Consider the following 15,866-nt stretch of genomic DNA (forward strand, 5'->3'; position numbering starts at 1 on the left):
GATCAACAGATTTTGTGTGAAAATAAATCATAAAAGTGGTTTATTTTATTTAAAAATCTTCAACATGTATGAGGTGATGGGGGCCGTTTACCCCATACATGCGCCCCAAAAGGCACACAGTATTGATAAAAATAATGTTGTAAAATAAATTGTTTTTAATAATGCTTAAGTTAATTCAAAACAATCACTTTAGCAACTATTTTCTGTTATTTTTGATTAAAGGTGGACTATGCAACTTTCCCACTGGAGGACGCCTATTCAAAACAAAGGCGTAGTTTAATGACGCCAAGTTTGAGCGCAGTTTCTTGGGACATGTGGTCTTCACCTCACAGCTGGTGGAAAATAGGACACGGGCAGAAATCAGGTTCATGGATGCGGTTATTAACGTTACTGTAGTATGAAGCAGAGCAGGACAAGTGTTGAGGAGCTGAGCATGGCCGCTGGAGCAATTGTTACACACACATGGCTCACGAGCACTGGGACTTTTATTATGACGGGACAGTCGGCGGGCGCCTGCAGTATTTCCGCGTTTCCGGTTATGAATATAAGGTAAAGCAGCTCTGTTTATCATATTAGATACATTTAAGTGTGTTTAAAATTATGTTATGACGCTACTCTGTGCGTTTGCTCGGCGCTGCTGTGACATGTTCACACTGCTAAGAGAAGAGCGTTTCTGCAGAGTAAAACCGAGGGTAGCGCAGATATGACAAAATTGACAGGCGACTTCCTCGGACGCTATGCTGAAACGTCCCGTTTTTGATCAGTATACATGCTGTCATTAAAATATGTATATAGAAATATATCAGAAAAATATAGAAACAAAATAATAAAAAAAAGATTCGGAAAGCATTAAAGGAGATCCCATAATAATTTAATATAAATGTACAGTAGTAACAATAACTTTTATTATATGATATGATTAATAATCTAGCCACAGAAGGTCACACGCTAGTGTACCTTTTGTGCCGGTCCCAAGACCGGATAAATAGAGAGGGTTGTGTCAGGAAGGGCATCCGACGTAAATTTTTTTCCAAATTCATAATGCGAATCACAAATATGACTTCCATACCAGATCGGTTGGGTCCCGGGTTAACAACAACCGCCAATGGTGCCGTTCACCTACAGGGCACTGGTGGAAATTGGGCTACTGTTAGTCAAAGAAGGAGAAGAGGAAAGTGTGTTAGAGGAAGAACGCGTGTCCATAGACAGAGAGAGAAGAGGAAAGGCAGGAGTTTAGGACTGAAAGTAAGGACTTTGAATATTGGTACGATGACAGGTAAAGGCAGAGAGCTGGTAGATATGATGCAGAGGAGGAAAGCAGACATTCTGTGTGTCAAGGCGACCAGGTGGAAAGGGAGCAAGGCTAGAAGCATTGGAGAATGGTTTAAACTGTTTTATAATAGTGTGGACAGGAAGAAGAGATTGGAGTTGGAGTGATCCTGAAGGAGGAGTTTGTGAAGAATGTTCTGGAGGTAAAGAGAGTGTCAGATAGGTTGATGAGTCAAATTGAAGGTGTGATGTTGAATTTTGTTAGTGCCTATGCTCCACAAGTAGGTTGAAAGTAAGATGAGAAAGACTCAAGAAAGATTGGAGGAAGTGATGCAGACTGTTCCCAGAGTTAAGAGACTGGTGATAGGGGCAGATTTTAAGGGTCATGTTGGGAAGGGTAATAGTGGGGACGAGGAAGTGATGGGCGGGTTTGGTCTTCAGGAAAGGAACCCAGAAGGACAGAGGTTGGTAGACTTTGCTAAAAGTATGGATATGGCTGTGGTGAACACATACTTTCAGAAGAGGCAGGAACACAGGGTGACATATAAGAGTGGTGGCAGATGCACACAGGTGATGGAGATTAGCGATTATAAAGTAGTGGTAGGTGAGAGTGTAGCTAGACAACATAGGATGATGTTACACTTGACAGTGTAAGTTGACTCTGGTGGTGAAGAAGATGAAGACAGTAAAGGCAGAGCAGAAGACAAAGTGGTGGGAGTTGGAAAAGAAAGAGTGCTGTGTGGTTTTCAGGAAGGAGTTGAGACAAGCTTTAGGTCGTCTGGAGGGGCTTCCAGATGACTGGACTACTACAACCAAAGTGATTAGTAGGAAGGTACTAGGTGTGTCATCTGGAAGGAGGAAAGAAGACAAGGAGACTTGGTGGTGGAATGAGGAAGTCCAGGAGAGTATCCAGAGGAAGAGGTTAGCTAGGAAGAAGTGGGACAGTGAGAGGACGGAGGAAAATAGACAGGAATATAGGGTGATGCAGCGTGAGGTTAAGATAGAGGTGGCAAAGGCCAAACAGAAAGCGTATGAGGACATGTATGCAAGGTTAGATAGTAAAGAAGGTGAGAGGGATGTGTATCGGTTGGCAAGGCAGAGGGATAGAGATGGAAAGAGGCCAAATTTGTTGAGCAGAAAGTAGAAAGTAATGGCAAGGGTGAAGTTAGAAGAGCTTTGATGAGGATGAAGAGAGGAAAGGCAGTTGGTCCAGATGACATACCAGTGGAGATATGGAAGTATCTAGGAGAGATGGCAATAGAGTTTTTAACTAGGTTGTTCAACAAGGTCTTAAAGTGTTTTGGTGCCGATATTTAAGAACAAGGGAGATGGGTCATCTAATGTTCATCTAATATAAGTTATACATATATACATATTTTATTAAAATATACTCTAGTATAATAATATATAGAATAGATATTATAATTTTTTTATAATAAATTAATTAAAACAGCAATTAGTTAGACTGCTTCTGGGGCCGGGCGGGAGGGCACCCTCAGTGGCGAGCAGGCTGAGGCGACTTAGCCCGGCGACTGGTGCAGCAGCTAGCCGCCGGGGTAGTATGTGTTACCTCAGTCTGTGTTACCGCCTCAGTCTGCTTCTGGGCGGCCGAGAACTGTTGGCCGCAGTCCTCAACCGCTCCACTGATGAGGCCAGCCTGGGATATGGGAGAGTTGAGGAAGCGGGCTCACTCAGCCTTCCCACATCAACCAGGTGAGGCCAGTTGTCTTTCCCAGACCACAGCTGTGGACATCTCCTGACCCAGGGGGCGTCTGGTCACCTTCACCGCCCGGGGGGCGGGATCGGTGGCAGCACGCAGCTCGAAAGCCCTGGATCATCTCTGTCCTCGTGCATATGCATAGGTGCGACAGCTTACCACGTAGCACTGCTGGACTACGCCACAGAAGTAGATGAGCCGACAGGCTTTGGGAGGGTGCTTAGGATAGCCTCACCACGTCAGGTCAAAGCACTCTGTGGACACCGTAGTGCGCAACAGAGCATTCGACTGAGGGGGAGGGTCCTCAGTGTACCCTTAGGCCATGACCCCATCGAGGGCAGAGAGGCGGAGGAGGCCACCAAATAGTCACGGGAAGACACAAGGACCTCTCCGACTGCGTGCACTCCTCATGGATCTCAGGAGCGAAGTGGCATTGGGGGCAGGGCCAGCAGCTGTCAGGTGCCACCCCCAAAAAACAATCGCCCAACTGCGAGCACTCGTAACAGGGCGGAGTTCTACACCAGCCCGAGGCCTGCGGCTGCCCCAGGCAACATGGCTGTCAACTCTAGGTCAGATTCAAGCGACAATTGACATCTCGCTGCTATCTGGAGTGTGAACAAAACGAACGTAGACGTAAACGTCAGTAGACGGTTCCTCCGCTTCAGTCCAACACTCGCAGGAAGCCTGAGGAATGATTGTCGGGGTTCTTAATACCATAGCACCGCCCTCAGGTCACCCTGGCCACCAGCCAAAGTAGCACCTCTCTTGGAGACGGTAGATCGGGGTGTGGCATAGGGTATTCTCTCTCTTTGCAGAGATCATTGAGTCTCGACCACAACATCACGATGGTCATGGTCCCACAGAGGGAACACAGCATATCCACAAACACTGCCTGAACGCACTGAAGCCCAAACACGTCGAGCAGTGAATGCACCCAAAGACAGCAACGGATATCGATCGCACCCAGAAGTGCCTGGGCAAACCGTCTTGAAAAAGACGTGCCACACGCAAGCTCTTTTTGTAAGAGGAAAGCTCTGCAGAGTGCTGAAGCAGGGAAAGCACACACAGCTGTTGCAGATCACTGCACAGATCAGCAGGCAGGCAATGTGAGATCGCTGGAATGCGCCATTACACCAGAACCACTCTTCTCAAAGATTGAAGAGAGGACTTCAGAATTCTGGCTTGCAGGAGTGAAGAGATGCTCTTGGCTCCAAAGCAGAAACATAATCATGCCAGCTACTTCCTTTTATACCCATGTGGGCAGGCGGAGTTATGCATGCAAATATCGCATGCCCATGGCATTGGCACTGCCATTGGGCGTTTTCTAAGATCTCGAAGGTGATTGGCTTCTAAGCGAATCCCCCATTCGTCAGTCACTTACGTTACTCGAAGTGACTGAACGAAAGGGAACCCTTGTTACCATGTCAACTGATCACATACACCTGTCCTTCACTCAGTCTCTGGTTACCTTTATGTATTTAAACCTTCTGCTATCCTCAGATCGTCTTGTGTTAATGTCCAGCAATAAGGTGTTCACTATTCCTGGGGCCTATTTCACAAAACTAGGATAAGGGATTAAGCCGGGATATCTTGGTGATCCTGGCTAAATTTATCCGCGAATATACAGTTATCTTTCGTTATCGTTCTTGGTGTGAGTGTGCCTTCAGGGTAGGTTTACACCTCAGTGGTGTACTAAATTGTCCATACAGATGACAAGATCACCAAGATATCCCAAATCCCTTATCATAGTTTTGTGCAATAGGCCCCTAGTGTGTATTAAATGTGTTTTCATTGTTCCTCTGCATCAACCATGTTTTGTGGATTATCAGGTCTAACCAATGCGTGACACACTCATACCCAAAAAGGCACGTGGTTTAAAACCATAATGCTTTTTGGGGAATTATCATCTCCAAACCCCTACTGATTTCTCCTTTTGTGGTGAAGCCACAGCTTGCTCAGATATTCACTCATGTTGACATACTTCCTTTCCGTATGAACATAATGATTAAGCATAATTTAGTATGATGTAGCTCACATACAGTAAATGTCCATTCAACAATGAAAAACAATCACATGTTGACCCACAAAAGCAGTCCCTAAAGCAGCTGCCTTGAGTTCAAAAAGCCCAAACCAAATGGATTCAACTTGACAAGAGTCTCAAAAACTGGCCAGGTCCTGGACCACATAAAAAACACAGTCCCATCTATGTGCATGTCAAATACAAAATCACTGCTCACACAAAATAGAGAGATCACTATCTATATTTACGACCTGTGTATTTGCATATAGTTGATGGGATAATTCACCAAAAAATGTAAATTCTGTCATATTTACACACTCTCGAGTTCCAAACCTGTATAAATTTCTTTCTTCTGCTGAACACAACATATTTAGAAGAATGTTTGTAACCAAGCAGATCTCAGCAGCCATTGAATACCATATTTATCTTCCCAGTACTAAATGGCTGCCAAGATCTGCTTGGTTGCCTTAACATAAAGACATTTATACAGGTTTGGATCAACTTAAGCGTGACTAAATGATGACAGAATTTTCATAATTAGGTGAACTATCCCTTTAACATACATTATTTTTAGTGGACAGTCTGCCAATAAGACAAACTATGAAAGAATACATTTTTATTATCTTTTATTATAGCCACAGACAGTGTGTCTGCTGCATATAGACTGCAAATCATTTAATTATGAGCATGTTAATGTTTCTATCATGCTGGTAGCAAGAGCACATGTCCCAGAGGGAGTGAGCCAATATTCTCTTTTAGTCTCTATACTTCATAAGTAGGTCAGCAATCTGTACCCTCTTCACTCTCATAATGATGTTGAGGAAATGGTTCTTTTATCAAAGCTTTTGTCATATTTAACTTTCTCAGGGCATTCTATATACTATGAGAAAACATCCTGGATGAACAGGTCAAGAGTTAATTTAACCAAATAAATACAAAGTTCAGGCATTATCTGTATAATTTTTACATTATCTGTATATTTTTAGCGATTGGTTGAGTTTCATTCACCTCATTTAAAACTGATTGTTAATTTTGGTGATTAGTAGTTTCTGCCGTGAGAATGGATGGCAGAATTGTATGGTTATAACTTCCTCAAAATGAATCACAAATTGTATCATTTCCAAAAACCCAACGCATTCATTGTGGTTAGGTCACTTGTGCGTTTTTTCCAGGCTTCGATAGAAGGTTCGTTTTTTTACACAACACTAAAACAATCAGTGATCAATTTATTTAAGCCGTGCTTTTGCTTTGATGTCTGAACTCTGTTGAACTGGGGGGAATAGCACTTTGTTTTGCTCCACATTGAGCTGTGACAGTAATTCTTGCCTTGAGCAGTCTTGTGTGTGATCTACAGAGAAAGAAAAGACATTTGCACATAATTAGGACCCTAACCAAATGCATGCCTGTCAAATGTGTGTAATGTTTAGCAACCTACATACTATATAATAGTTCACAATTGGACATGACATGAAATCATTTCTTGAATCTAAGCATGCAACACAAACTGAATTAAGAGCATTTGGATGTTTTATGTCTGACATAATCATGTAAAGACAGAAACATTGCAATCATAATAAATACATGTAACACAATTGAAATGTACTAGTTATAAATAATTAATTCATGAGTGTTATTAGTTCTATTATACAGTTTATAGACAAACACATTATATATTACAACAACATATACAATGTGTTTGTATTCAATTATACAGTATATGAACAAAGTAGGTCTAATGGGATTCAATCTTTTTTTTAATATAAAGGATAATTTAATGATACATAATACTTTATAGCATCATTAACTTTGGTTCTTGGTTCCTCTGCTTCCTGTTTTGTCTGTTTCTGCATCTAAAAATAAACAGAGAAAGTTTGTATTATAGTGTGTGCAGAAAAGCAAAAACATTAATAAAGCAATAAGGATATTTTATTAGGGATAAAGCAACTTAATCTTTTGTTAAAAAATACGACAAATGTTACACATACTTGTACAGGCGCCATTCACTCCAAGAGGAATTACAGAATTCATCCTTCGCTCTCACACACACCGCCATACCTTTCATCACTGGCAGCTGGTGACTTTGTGTGAGGTAAGTCTGAGCATAATGAGAACAAATATTAATGTTTACTATATAATACTATATAATATATATACCGATCAGGCATAACATAATGACCACAGACAGATAAAGTGAATAACACTGATTATCTCTTCATCACGGCTTGGAAGTCCACAAGTAACGGTAAGACTTTTCAATTTCAAGAGCAGGTACATTCTATAAAGCCGGGAACAGGTACTGTCAGTATAGAGATAGTGTAAGGGGTAAGGTGCGTGGCAACAAGTTTCTAAGCAATTCGACCTGAGGTTTGAATCCACCTTTTCCCGAACTCGCTCTACTTCCTATTCCCAACACATATCAGATCGGAAAGGGTTTTATTTTCAATAAAAATGAAGAAAATATATGAAAAGTGGAAATAAAGTAACTGCTGCTCATGGTTTGTATGTGGACAGGTTATAGCTACAGTTTTTGGTTATGTTGACATTGACACTGACTGAGCATGTTCAAGACTGAGATGTGATAGTTTTACAAGGTATGTTCTATGATTTTTTTTCAATAAGCTCAAAGAAAATAAGACTGAAATGAATATTATGCCCATCCTTTATTTTGCCTGAAATCATAGGCAATTTGCGAGTGGTACATGTATACCTCTTCCACTGCACAAACTGTGTGTGTGTGCACGTGGCTTACCTAGGGAACACATGGCACCAGGTTGCACTATGGGAAGAAGGCAAGCAGGTGTAGGCAGTGTGATGCTTTGGGCAATGTTCTGAGTGGAAACATTGGGTCCTGCCATCCATGTGGATGTTACTTTGACACGTACCACCTACCTAAACATTGTTGCAGACCATGTACAGCCTTTCATGGAAACAGTATTCCCTGGTGGCTGTAGCCTCTTTCAGTAAGATAATGCCCCGCCACAAACCAAAAAGGCTTCAGGAATGATTTGAGGAGCACAACAAGTCTTAGGTATTGATTTGGCCCCCAAATTCCCCAGATCTCAATCCAATTGAGCATCTATGGGATGTGCTGAACAAATAAGTCAGATCCATGGAGGCCCAACATCGCAACATACAGGACTTAAAGGATCTGCTGCTATCATCTTGGTGCCAGATACCACAGCCCCTTCAAGGATCTGTTGGAGACCATGCCTCGATGGGTCAGGGCTGTTTTAGCAGCAAAGGGGGGATCAACACAATATTAGGAAGGTGGTCATAATGTTATGCGTGATCGGTGTATGTACACAATAAGAAAAAATTGTCTGGAGTAATGGCTGCTGAAAATTCAGCTTTGCCATCACAGGAATAAATTACATTCTAATATATGTTAAAACAGATCAATCTTTGTTTTAATAATGTAAATAATTTCAGTTAGTTCTGTTTTTATTGTATTTTTGATTAAATAAACGGTGAACATAACAGACTTCTTTCAAGAACATTAAAAATTGTAATTATTCAAAACTTTGGAAATGTAATTATTATATATAAAACAGTACCTCTGACAAGTTCGGTTTGGAGCAGTCACATTTTTTGTTTTTCCGACAGTGAATCTCTTTCACTTGGAAGATGAGAGGGAAGTAGGAAGATGGTGTGCTCCAGGAGTGTGGATATCCAACTTCTACAGATGTTTGATTGATCCTGCTAATAGCCACCATATCAGGCCTCACTTAAAAGTGGAGGAAAAGATGTCAGCAACATTGTTTAATATTCAGATGAGCACCATATTACTTTTTTAAGGTCCCATCTTATCAATTTTTAAGAGCTCACCGATATCCATGATGTAGAACTTTATGTTGTAGGTTTCTACAACAAAGCTGCTTCTGAAGTATATGGTCAGGTTGATGCGCTCCACCTCCTCCGAATAAGGACAGTAGTCTTGGTCTAGGCATGTGACACTCTGTCCTCTGGAATCCAGACTGCAGCTGATGTTGCTTCCACCATGAGGGCTGGATCAGAATCAGTCAAAAATATTTCATTTTTTTCTCCACACCCCTTACATTATTGCAGAGCAAGTTTGGAAAACTTACCGTGTGGCTTTGATATGAGCAACATGGCCATCTCTGTTCACATCCCATGTCCAGAAACATTGGAAGGAACCTCCATAGTTATTTGTTGAACAGTGGATGTAACCTTGTATGATAATAAATAATATTTCAAATAAATGCTGTTCTTTTAAACTTTCAATTCATCAAAGAATCATTTATTACGGGTTTGACAAAAATATTATGCAGCACAGCTGTTTTCAACATTGTTCATAATCAGAAATGTTTTTTAAGCACGAAACCAGCATATTACAATGATTTCTGAAGGATCGTGTGACACTGAAAGGGCGGCCTTTGAATTTTTTTTACATGTTTCTAAAACTATGGTAGAAAAATCGATGCTTAAAATGTTTTACTATTGAAGGTTTGAAACCATTTCAATCCCTCAAATGAATATTATGACAATGCTACACAATGTAATTGATGGTTGTACCTTTTTCAGGAGTGTTCTTGATAATCTTCTTGAAGGTCCACTGAGCCAGCACCAGTGTGTGGTTTAGGTAAGAGCCGTCATTGTTGAAACAGGAGTAATTGCCCCCCTTCCATCCCTCCACTGTGACCATGATCCTGTTTCCTTGAGCCTCCAGATTTTCATCTTTGTTTTTGGTCCATGTAATATTTTGCCCTTCGTAGGCTTCTCCACAGATAAGTGGCACTTTCACCATGTTTACATCTTTACCCACATCTACATTCACCACGAGCACTGGTGACAGACAATTGGAAAGTAAAAATTAGAGGTGCGAATATATAAAAACAAGCCCACATACAAAAAAAAAAAACAGTTTATAAACATAACACAAGTAGGTCTCTAGAAGTGTTGCAGGGTCAAGTAAATGTGTAGGAAAATCTATATACAATAATAATTCTTCAGACATGATTCAGACTAACAAACCGTTTGGTTTAAGTGTCCAGTAACTCTCCGTTGTTTTGATGGATCTTACAGCAGAGGGCTGATGAAACATCAACACACCTAAGAAGAGAAAAAACATCTGTTGGTAGAAAAAAAAAGAGAAAAGGTTTGTAATATGGCAATCCTAATATTGTTTGTTATGCGTGTTAAACTGGTAAATCCTACATCTGATGATGTTATGCATTTATTAAATTGTCAGTTTAAATATAAAATCTTGGTCTTGAAGCAATGGTGAACCCATTTACCAGGAACATATTTGCCAAGATATTTAGGAATAGGTTAGACAAATATTTTAAACATTTTTATTTCAATAAAATAAGCAAGTGGTACTTTTAATGAGATTATAAAAGAGACTTACCATTGACCACTCAAAAATCCAACAAGATTAACCTCCACAAACAAGACAGATGTCGCTTTGCTTTGTTGTGTTTTAGTGTGCAAGGTTTTAAGTAATGTGTCAGGAGGGTAGAATTTCCCTGGCCAGGAAAAGTCCAGTGCAGGTTATAGAGGAACCAAACACAGCATGAGCAACTCCAGAACCTGAGCTATCCTCAGACTTCCTCTCACTTCCACTGAATCTTCTCATTGTCATTGAGTCCTTTCTCCTCTCTAATATTGGTCTATTTATATACAATAACACACACCAATCAGTATTTTATGATGCTTTTATTGGACTGTATTATATTTTGCAGGATCAAGATATATAGGACATGTAATTACTAAGTGGTTTCCAGTGTGGCCTATGGAGCCTAAATATATTAAGTCAAATATTTGTTTTCCAACACCTTGGGAATTTTCGCCACAAGTTCTCATCTGAAAGCCAGAGGATGATTTACCTGGTCGCTTTACTGTTTGATTTGCGTGTCCCTATTCTCCACTGCTGGTTTTTCCAATTCAAAATTTTCCCTTTTCACGTAGATAATGTCATTTAGTGATTTGTGCACTAAGGGTTCTGATTAGAAACACATTAAAGGGTTACTTCATTAAGCTTTGTATTTAAACTCCGTCATTAATGTAGTAGAAATGTGAAATTATTTTTGAATTTGGTGGCTTCTAGACTGAGAAAAGACAGAAAATGTATTTTTGTCTCATGGGGATGAAAGACAACAACTCCCAGAATATACTTGATTCACTGCCCTTCACTCCCAAAGCCACGGCTACTAGATTACTGGATCACTAGCCCACCGCGTTCATTTTCATCAGTTCAGTTAGAGAACAGACACTTATAATTAAAAACTGAACGTGTCTGTTCAATATAATGTGAGTGAGCTGAGCGAGTGTCATGGCACAAATGCAGTAGGAGTCAGATTAGGATCACGAGAGCTAAGATAATCGTGGCCGCGGCATAAAGTCTGGGGCGTGTTCAGTCTGGCGTGTTTTTAGTTCATGCCTTTGAAAGCCTAGCTTTTTAAAGGAATTAATTTGAAAAGTTGAAACATTCAGGATCATTCGAATATACTCCCGGGTTTCTACTGATACAAAGCCATATGCTAAATCGCTGAAGTAACCCTTTAAACATCGATGGCATTCAGCGTGAAACATTTAATGTGTTCTGAAAGATGCCTATAACTTAAAAAAAGAAAGAAAATAAAGAACTCTCAGCTCAGTGACACTTTCATTGGCCGTGTCAGAAAGTTGAAAAACGATGCCCTATAATTCTGTGTGCTCGGTTTTGTGACAGATGAGTTAAAAAATAAATATGGTTTCTGAAATTTGCAGTTGGTACTCAGTTTGTGTATAATCACTACATTTATTTTCCCAGTTTTGATGTAATTTCTTGTGAGAAATTGTTATTGTAGTAATTAAATATGCACTTAGTTATCACCAAAGGTCTATGTTGTAGATCATTAAAATTAATAAAGTAACAAGTCATTGCCTGATAGTACAGTGAGGCAACAAGTCCTAATATTTCAGACCTAGCCACTGAATGTGGAATTCTAAAACATAATAATTACCATGGTAAACGCATTAATTAAGCATTAAGTATTAAGAGAAAAATGAAGTTATATTTTTATTCTTTTTTTATTTTTTTATTTGAACTAATTATATAGCATTCTCCCATTGAGAAACACTAAAATATTTGTAATGATTATTTCCGCCTTATGGATACTCATGAGGGGGGAAAAACAGTAAGAATAATAATTTGTTAATGCACATTTCCTCTTTAACAAAAGGGAAAGTCATGAATCATAATCTTTTTATGTAATTTTTATGAATCTGTAATAAATGGAATTTAATGTTCACTGTTGTGCTTTTCTTTTCCCTTCCTCAGACATCCAGTTCTACCATTTCATGAAGCATGTGACTACAATGGGGAAGAAACACACAATGCTGGCATTCAACATGCTGAATTAATTTGGGATGCAGATGGAGAAATTGATTTGGAGGAGTTTTATCTGATGGTCTGCATTCTGCTCATTAGTGAAGTAATGCCTTCTCTAACAAAAAACATGAGCACATCAAAAACACCCCCTCCACACTTACCACAGCCATACAATATCTGAGCAAAAAAGCCACTTCCCCTGCAGAAAAAAAAAAAACCCATTTACCGCCAAATGTCCTCTGTCTTGATCATTGATGTTTATGAGGTCAAGAAAAGCGCTGTGATCAATGTCACATGCTGAATTGTGTCTTTGTACGTAGCATCATGTGGACCTTCATCCATTGCCATATCTGCCATGTGGACGTGGATGGTAGCAAAACCATATCCCCAAAACAGTTTCAGGCTTTCATATTCCTTTTTAACCCCAAGGGTTCAGCTTTTCACCAAATTTACATCAATAAGGATGTGGTACAATCTCATACCACTTCAAGTGCTGTTTAAATTTTTTTAAACAATTAACAACGTTTAAAATCATTGTAGAACCCTCTAACATAAGTAAACCACTCACATATGCAACCGAATTGTGCATTGGGTGACTAAAAACGTCTGTCAATAGCCGCTGACTTTACATTATCAGAGTTGACTCGCCAGTGATCAAGGCCGACGCTTAAGTTTAGCAGTTTAGAAGTTTAGCACAAAATTATTATTTTGTGATAATGTTTTTATGCATATCCAAAAAAAATAGCATATTGTGATAAAGTTAATTATTTTCCATAATGTAATGATAAAAAATTAAACTTTCATATATTTTAGATTTATTGCACACCAACTGAAATATTTCAGGTCTTTTATTGTTTCAATACTCTACGATTTTGGCATACAGCTCATGAAAACCCAAAATTCCTATCTCAAAAAATTTGCATATTTCATCCGATCAATAAAAGAAAAGTGTTTTTAATACAAAAAAAGTAAACCTTCAAATAATTATGTTCAGTTATGCACTCAATACTTGGTCGGGAATCCTTTTGCAGAAATTACTGCCTCAATGCGGCGTGGCATGAGGCGATCAGCCTGTGGCACTGCTGAGGTGTTATGGAGGCCCAGGATGCTTCGATAGCGGCCTTAAGCTCATCCAGAGTGTTGGGTCTTGCATCTCTCAACTTTCTCTTCACAATATCCCACAGATTCTCTATGGGGTTCATGTCAGGAGAGTTCTGCCCTACAAAGGCAAAAGACCTTAACTCACTGGAGTGTGGAACTGAGAAAAATGACTTTAAAGATTTTTTGTTGTCCAGCCAAATTAGTTATAGGTAGGACACTGGAAATCTGGCATTTAGATGTTTTAGTAATGACAATTATCTACATACACTTTTTTTTTTACTCAAACTTGACTTTTGACCCCTATTTTGAAGTTACGGCCCTCTGCCTTTGTATTGTCTGCAAAAAATGTGGAGTCATGCCAAGGCAAAAGGCAGTAACTTCCATATTATCAATATTTGGTTGCTGATCACCATTTGCAAAATCAATATAGTAACACCTTTAAAATCTAATGATCATGGCATTTATTTTGGATGATTTACAATTAATTATAGCCATCTTATTATTATTATTAAGGACACAATACCTCTAGTAAAGAGAATCTTCATTGGTGTGCAGCAAAACTTACAGGTTGATAGGTGACACTGAATTATATGAACAAGATAAGATTATTTCTAATGAGTAAACATTTGCATATATAATGCAAAGATATAAAAAAATAGAACAAATAAAAAATCTTGTAAAAATGCATGTGATAAATAAGACAAATAGCAAACAGTGCCGCTGGTTAATCAAGGGTTAAGTTTGGCTATCACGCTATTATATTTTGGCTAATGACAGCGCTGACTGGATCGGATTGCCCATTCATAGGCTAAACAGAGTAATTAGCCTATTTATTGCAATATGTTTTTAATGTTTTTATCTAGTAAAAAAAGATACAATAGGCTACATAGCTTATACTTTTACATCTTTGAATGAAAATCGCCAAGCCTAAAAGGACAACTTTTAGATTGATGTGAACGACAGGAATAATTCTCAGAATGCTTGTGGATTAAACATCTCCGATGACGTTCATTGGCATGGATTTTATCGGGTTTACAAGAAAAGGTAGGATATATGGATATAATTGCGAACTGTTACTAGCCTACTGATTGTATGCGTGGTCGCACGCTGTCACTGCATTCGAGTAGCCTACACACACTCGTGCAGTGGGCAGCCCCAGACTGCCTGACAGCGCGCTGAGAGAATATTCTGCATTATGAAAACATGTATGACAGTACACAGGCTACACCGTAACTCAAACGCGGCAAACTTTAATAGACATTAATACAAAGGCGGGACACCATAACTGCATGTCGGTACCGTAACTTAATTTTGACGCATGCCTAAACAAAGGCAGAGTACCGTAACTCAGTTTGAGTGTTCTAAAACCAAGGCAAAGAGCGGTAACTGCTGTTACGGTGTTCTGCCTTGGTTTCTCCTGGGCTTTTGGAAGTTACTGTTCAGACAATCCATAATTTTCTCGAAAAAACAACATAATTGACTAACTATCCACATGATAAAGGAGGTCTTGAAAGTCCCAAAAATGTCAATAACTCATTTTCGACCAAAAACGAAGTTACGGCCTTTTGCCTTTGCACGGCAGTGTTGGCAGGCCAATTGAGCACAGTAATACCATGGTCAGTAAACCATTTACCAGTGGTTTTGGCACTGTGAGAAGGTGCCAGGTCGTGCTGAAAAAAGAAATCTTCATCTCCATAAAGCTTTTCAGCAGATGGAAGCATCAAGTGCTCCAAAATCTCCTGATAGCTAGCGGCATTGACCCTGCCCTTGATAAAACACAGCGGACCAACACCAGCAGCTGACATGGCACCCCAGACCATCACTGACTGTGGGTACTTGACACTGGACTTCAGGCATTTTGGCATTTCCTTCTCCCCAGTCTTCCTCCAGACTCTGGCACCTTGATTTCCGAATGACATGCAAAAATTGCTTTCATTTGCTTTGTTTTTACTTTTTTCGAAAAAAGTACTTTGGATCACTGAGCAACAGTCCAGTGCTGCTTCTCTGTAGCCCAAAGTGGCTTGACCTGGGGAATGCGGCACCTGTAGCCCATTTCCTGCACACGCCTGTGCACGGTGGCTCTGGATGTTTCTACTCCAGACTCAGTCCACTGCTTCCGCAGGTCCCCCAAGTTCTGGAATCGGTCCTTCTCCACAATCTTCCTCAAGGTCCGGTCACCTCTTCTCGTTGTGCAGCGTTTTTTGCCACACTTTTTCCTTCCCGCAGACTTCCCACTGAGGTGCCTTGATACAGCACTCTGGGAACAGCCTATTCGTTCAGAAATTTCTTTCTGTGTCTTACCCTCTCGCTTGAGGGTGTCAATGATGGCCTTCTGGACAGCAGTCAGGTCGGCAGTCTTACCCATGATTGCGGTTTTGAGTAATGAACCAGGCTGGGAGTTTTTAAAAGCCTCAGGAATCTTTTGC

At 39.9% G+C, this 15,866-nt stretch overlaps 1 protein-coding gene across 1 annotated transcript in view; it reads right to left on the reverse strand.

Annotated features, from left to right (window-relative positions):
* Positions 1 to 6,795: 6,795 nt before the first annotated feature.
* Positions 6,796 to 15,866, reverse strand: part of il12ba (interleukin 12Ba) — a 32,548-nt gene continuing 23,477 nt past the window's right edge. Inside the window, exons 2-8 of the mRNA XM_067456551.1 lie at positions 9,999 to 10,095; positions 9,540 to 9,809; positions 9,092 to 9,194; positions 8,832 to 9,010; positions 8,561 to 8,730; positions 6,992 to 7,101; positions 6,796 to 6,856 (exon numbers count right to left, since the gene is read on the reverse strand). Coding sequence (XP_067312652.1) covers positions 6,796 to 6,856; positions 6,992 to 7,101; positions 8,561 to 8,730; positions 8,832 to 9,010; positions 9,092 to 9,194; positions 9,540 to 9,809; positions 9,999 to 10,095 — 990 coding nt within the window. The remainder of the gene's footprint in view (positions 6,857 to 6,991; positions 7,102 to 8,560; positions 8,731 to 8,831; positions 9,011 to 9,091; positions 9,195 to 9,539; positions 9,810 to 9,998; positions 10,096 to 15,866) is intronic.

The sequence above is a fragment of the Pseudorasbora parva genome, chromosome 11 (assembly GCF_024679245.1).
Source record: "Pseudorasbora parva isolate DD20220531a chromosome 11, ASM2467924v1, whole genome shotgun sequence".
NCBI lineage: Eukaryota > Metazoa > Chordata > Actinopteri > Cypriniformes > Gobionidae > Pseudorasbora > Pseudorasbora parva.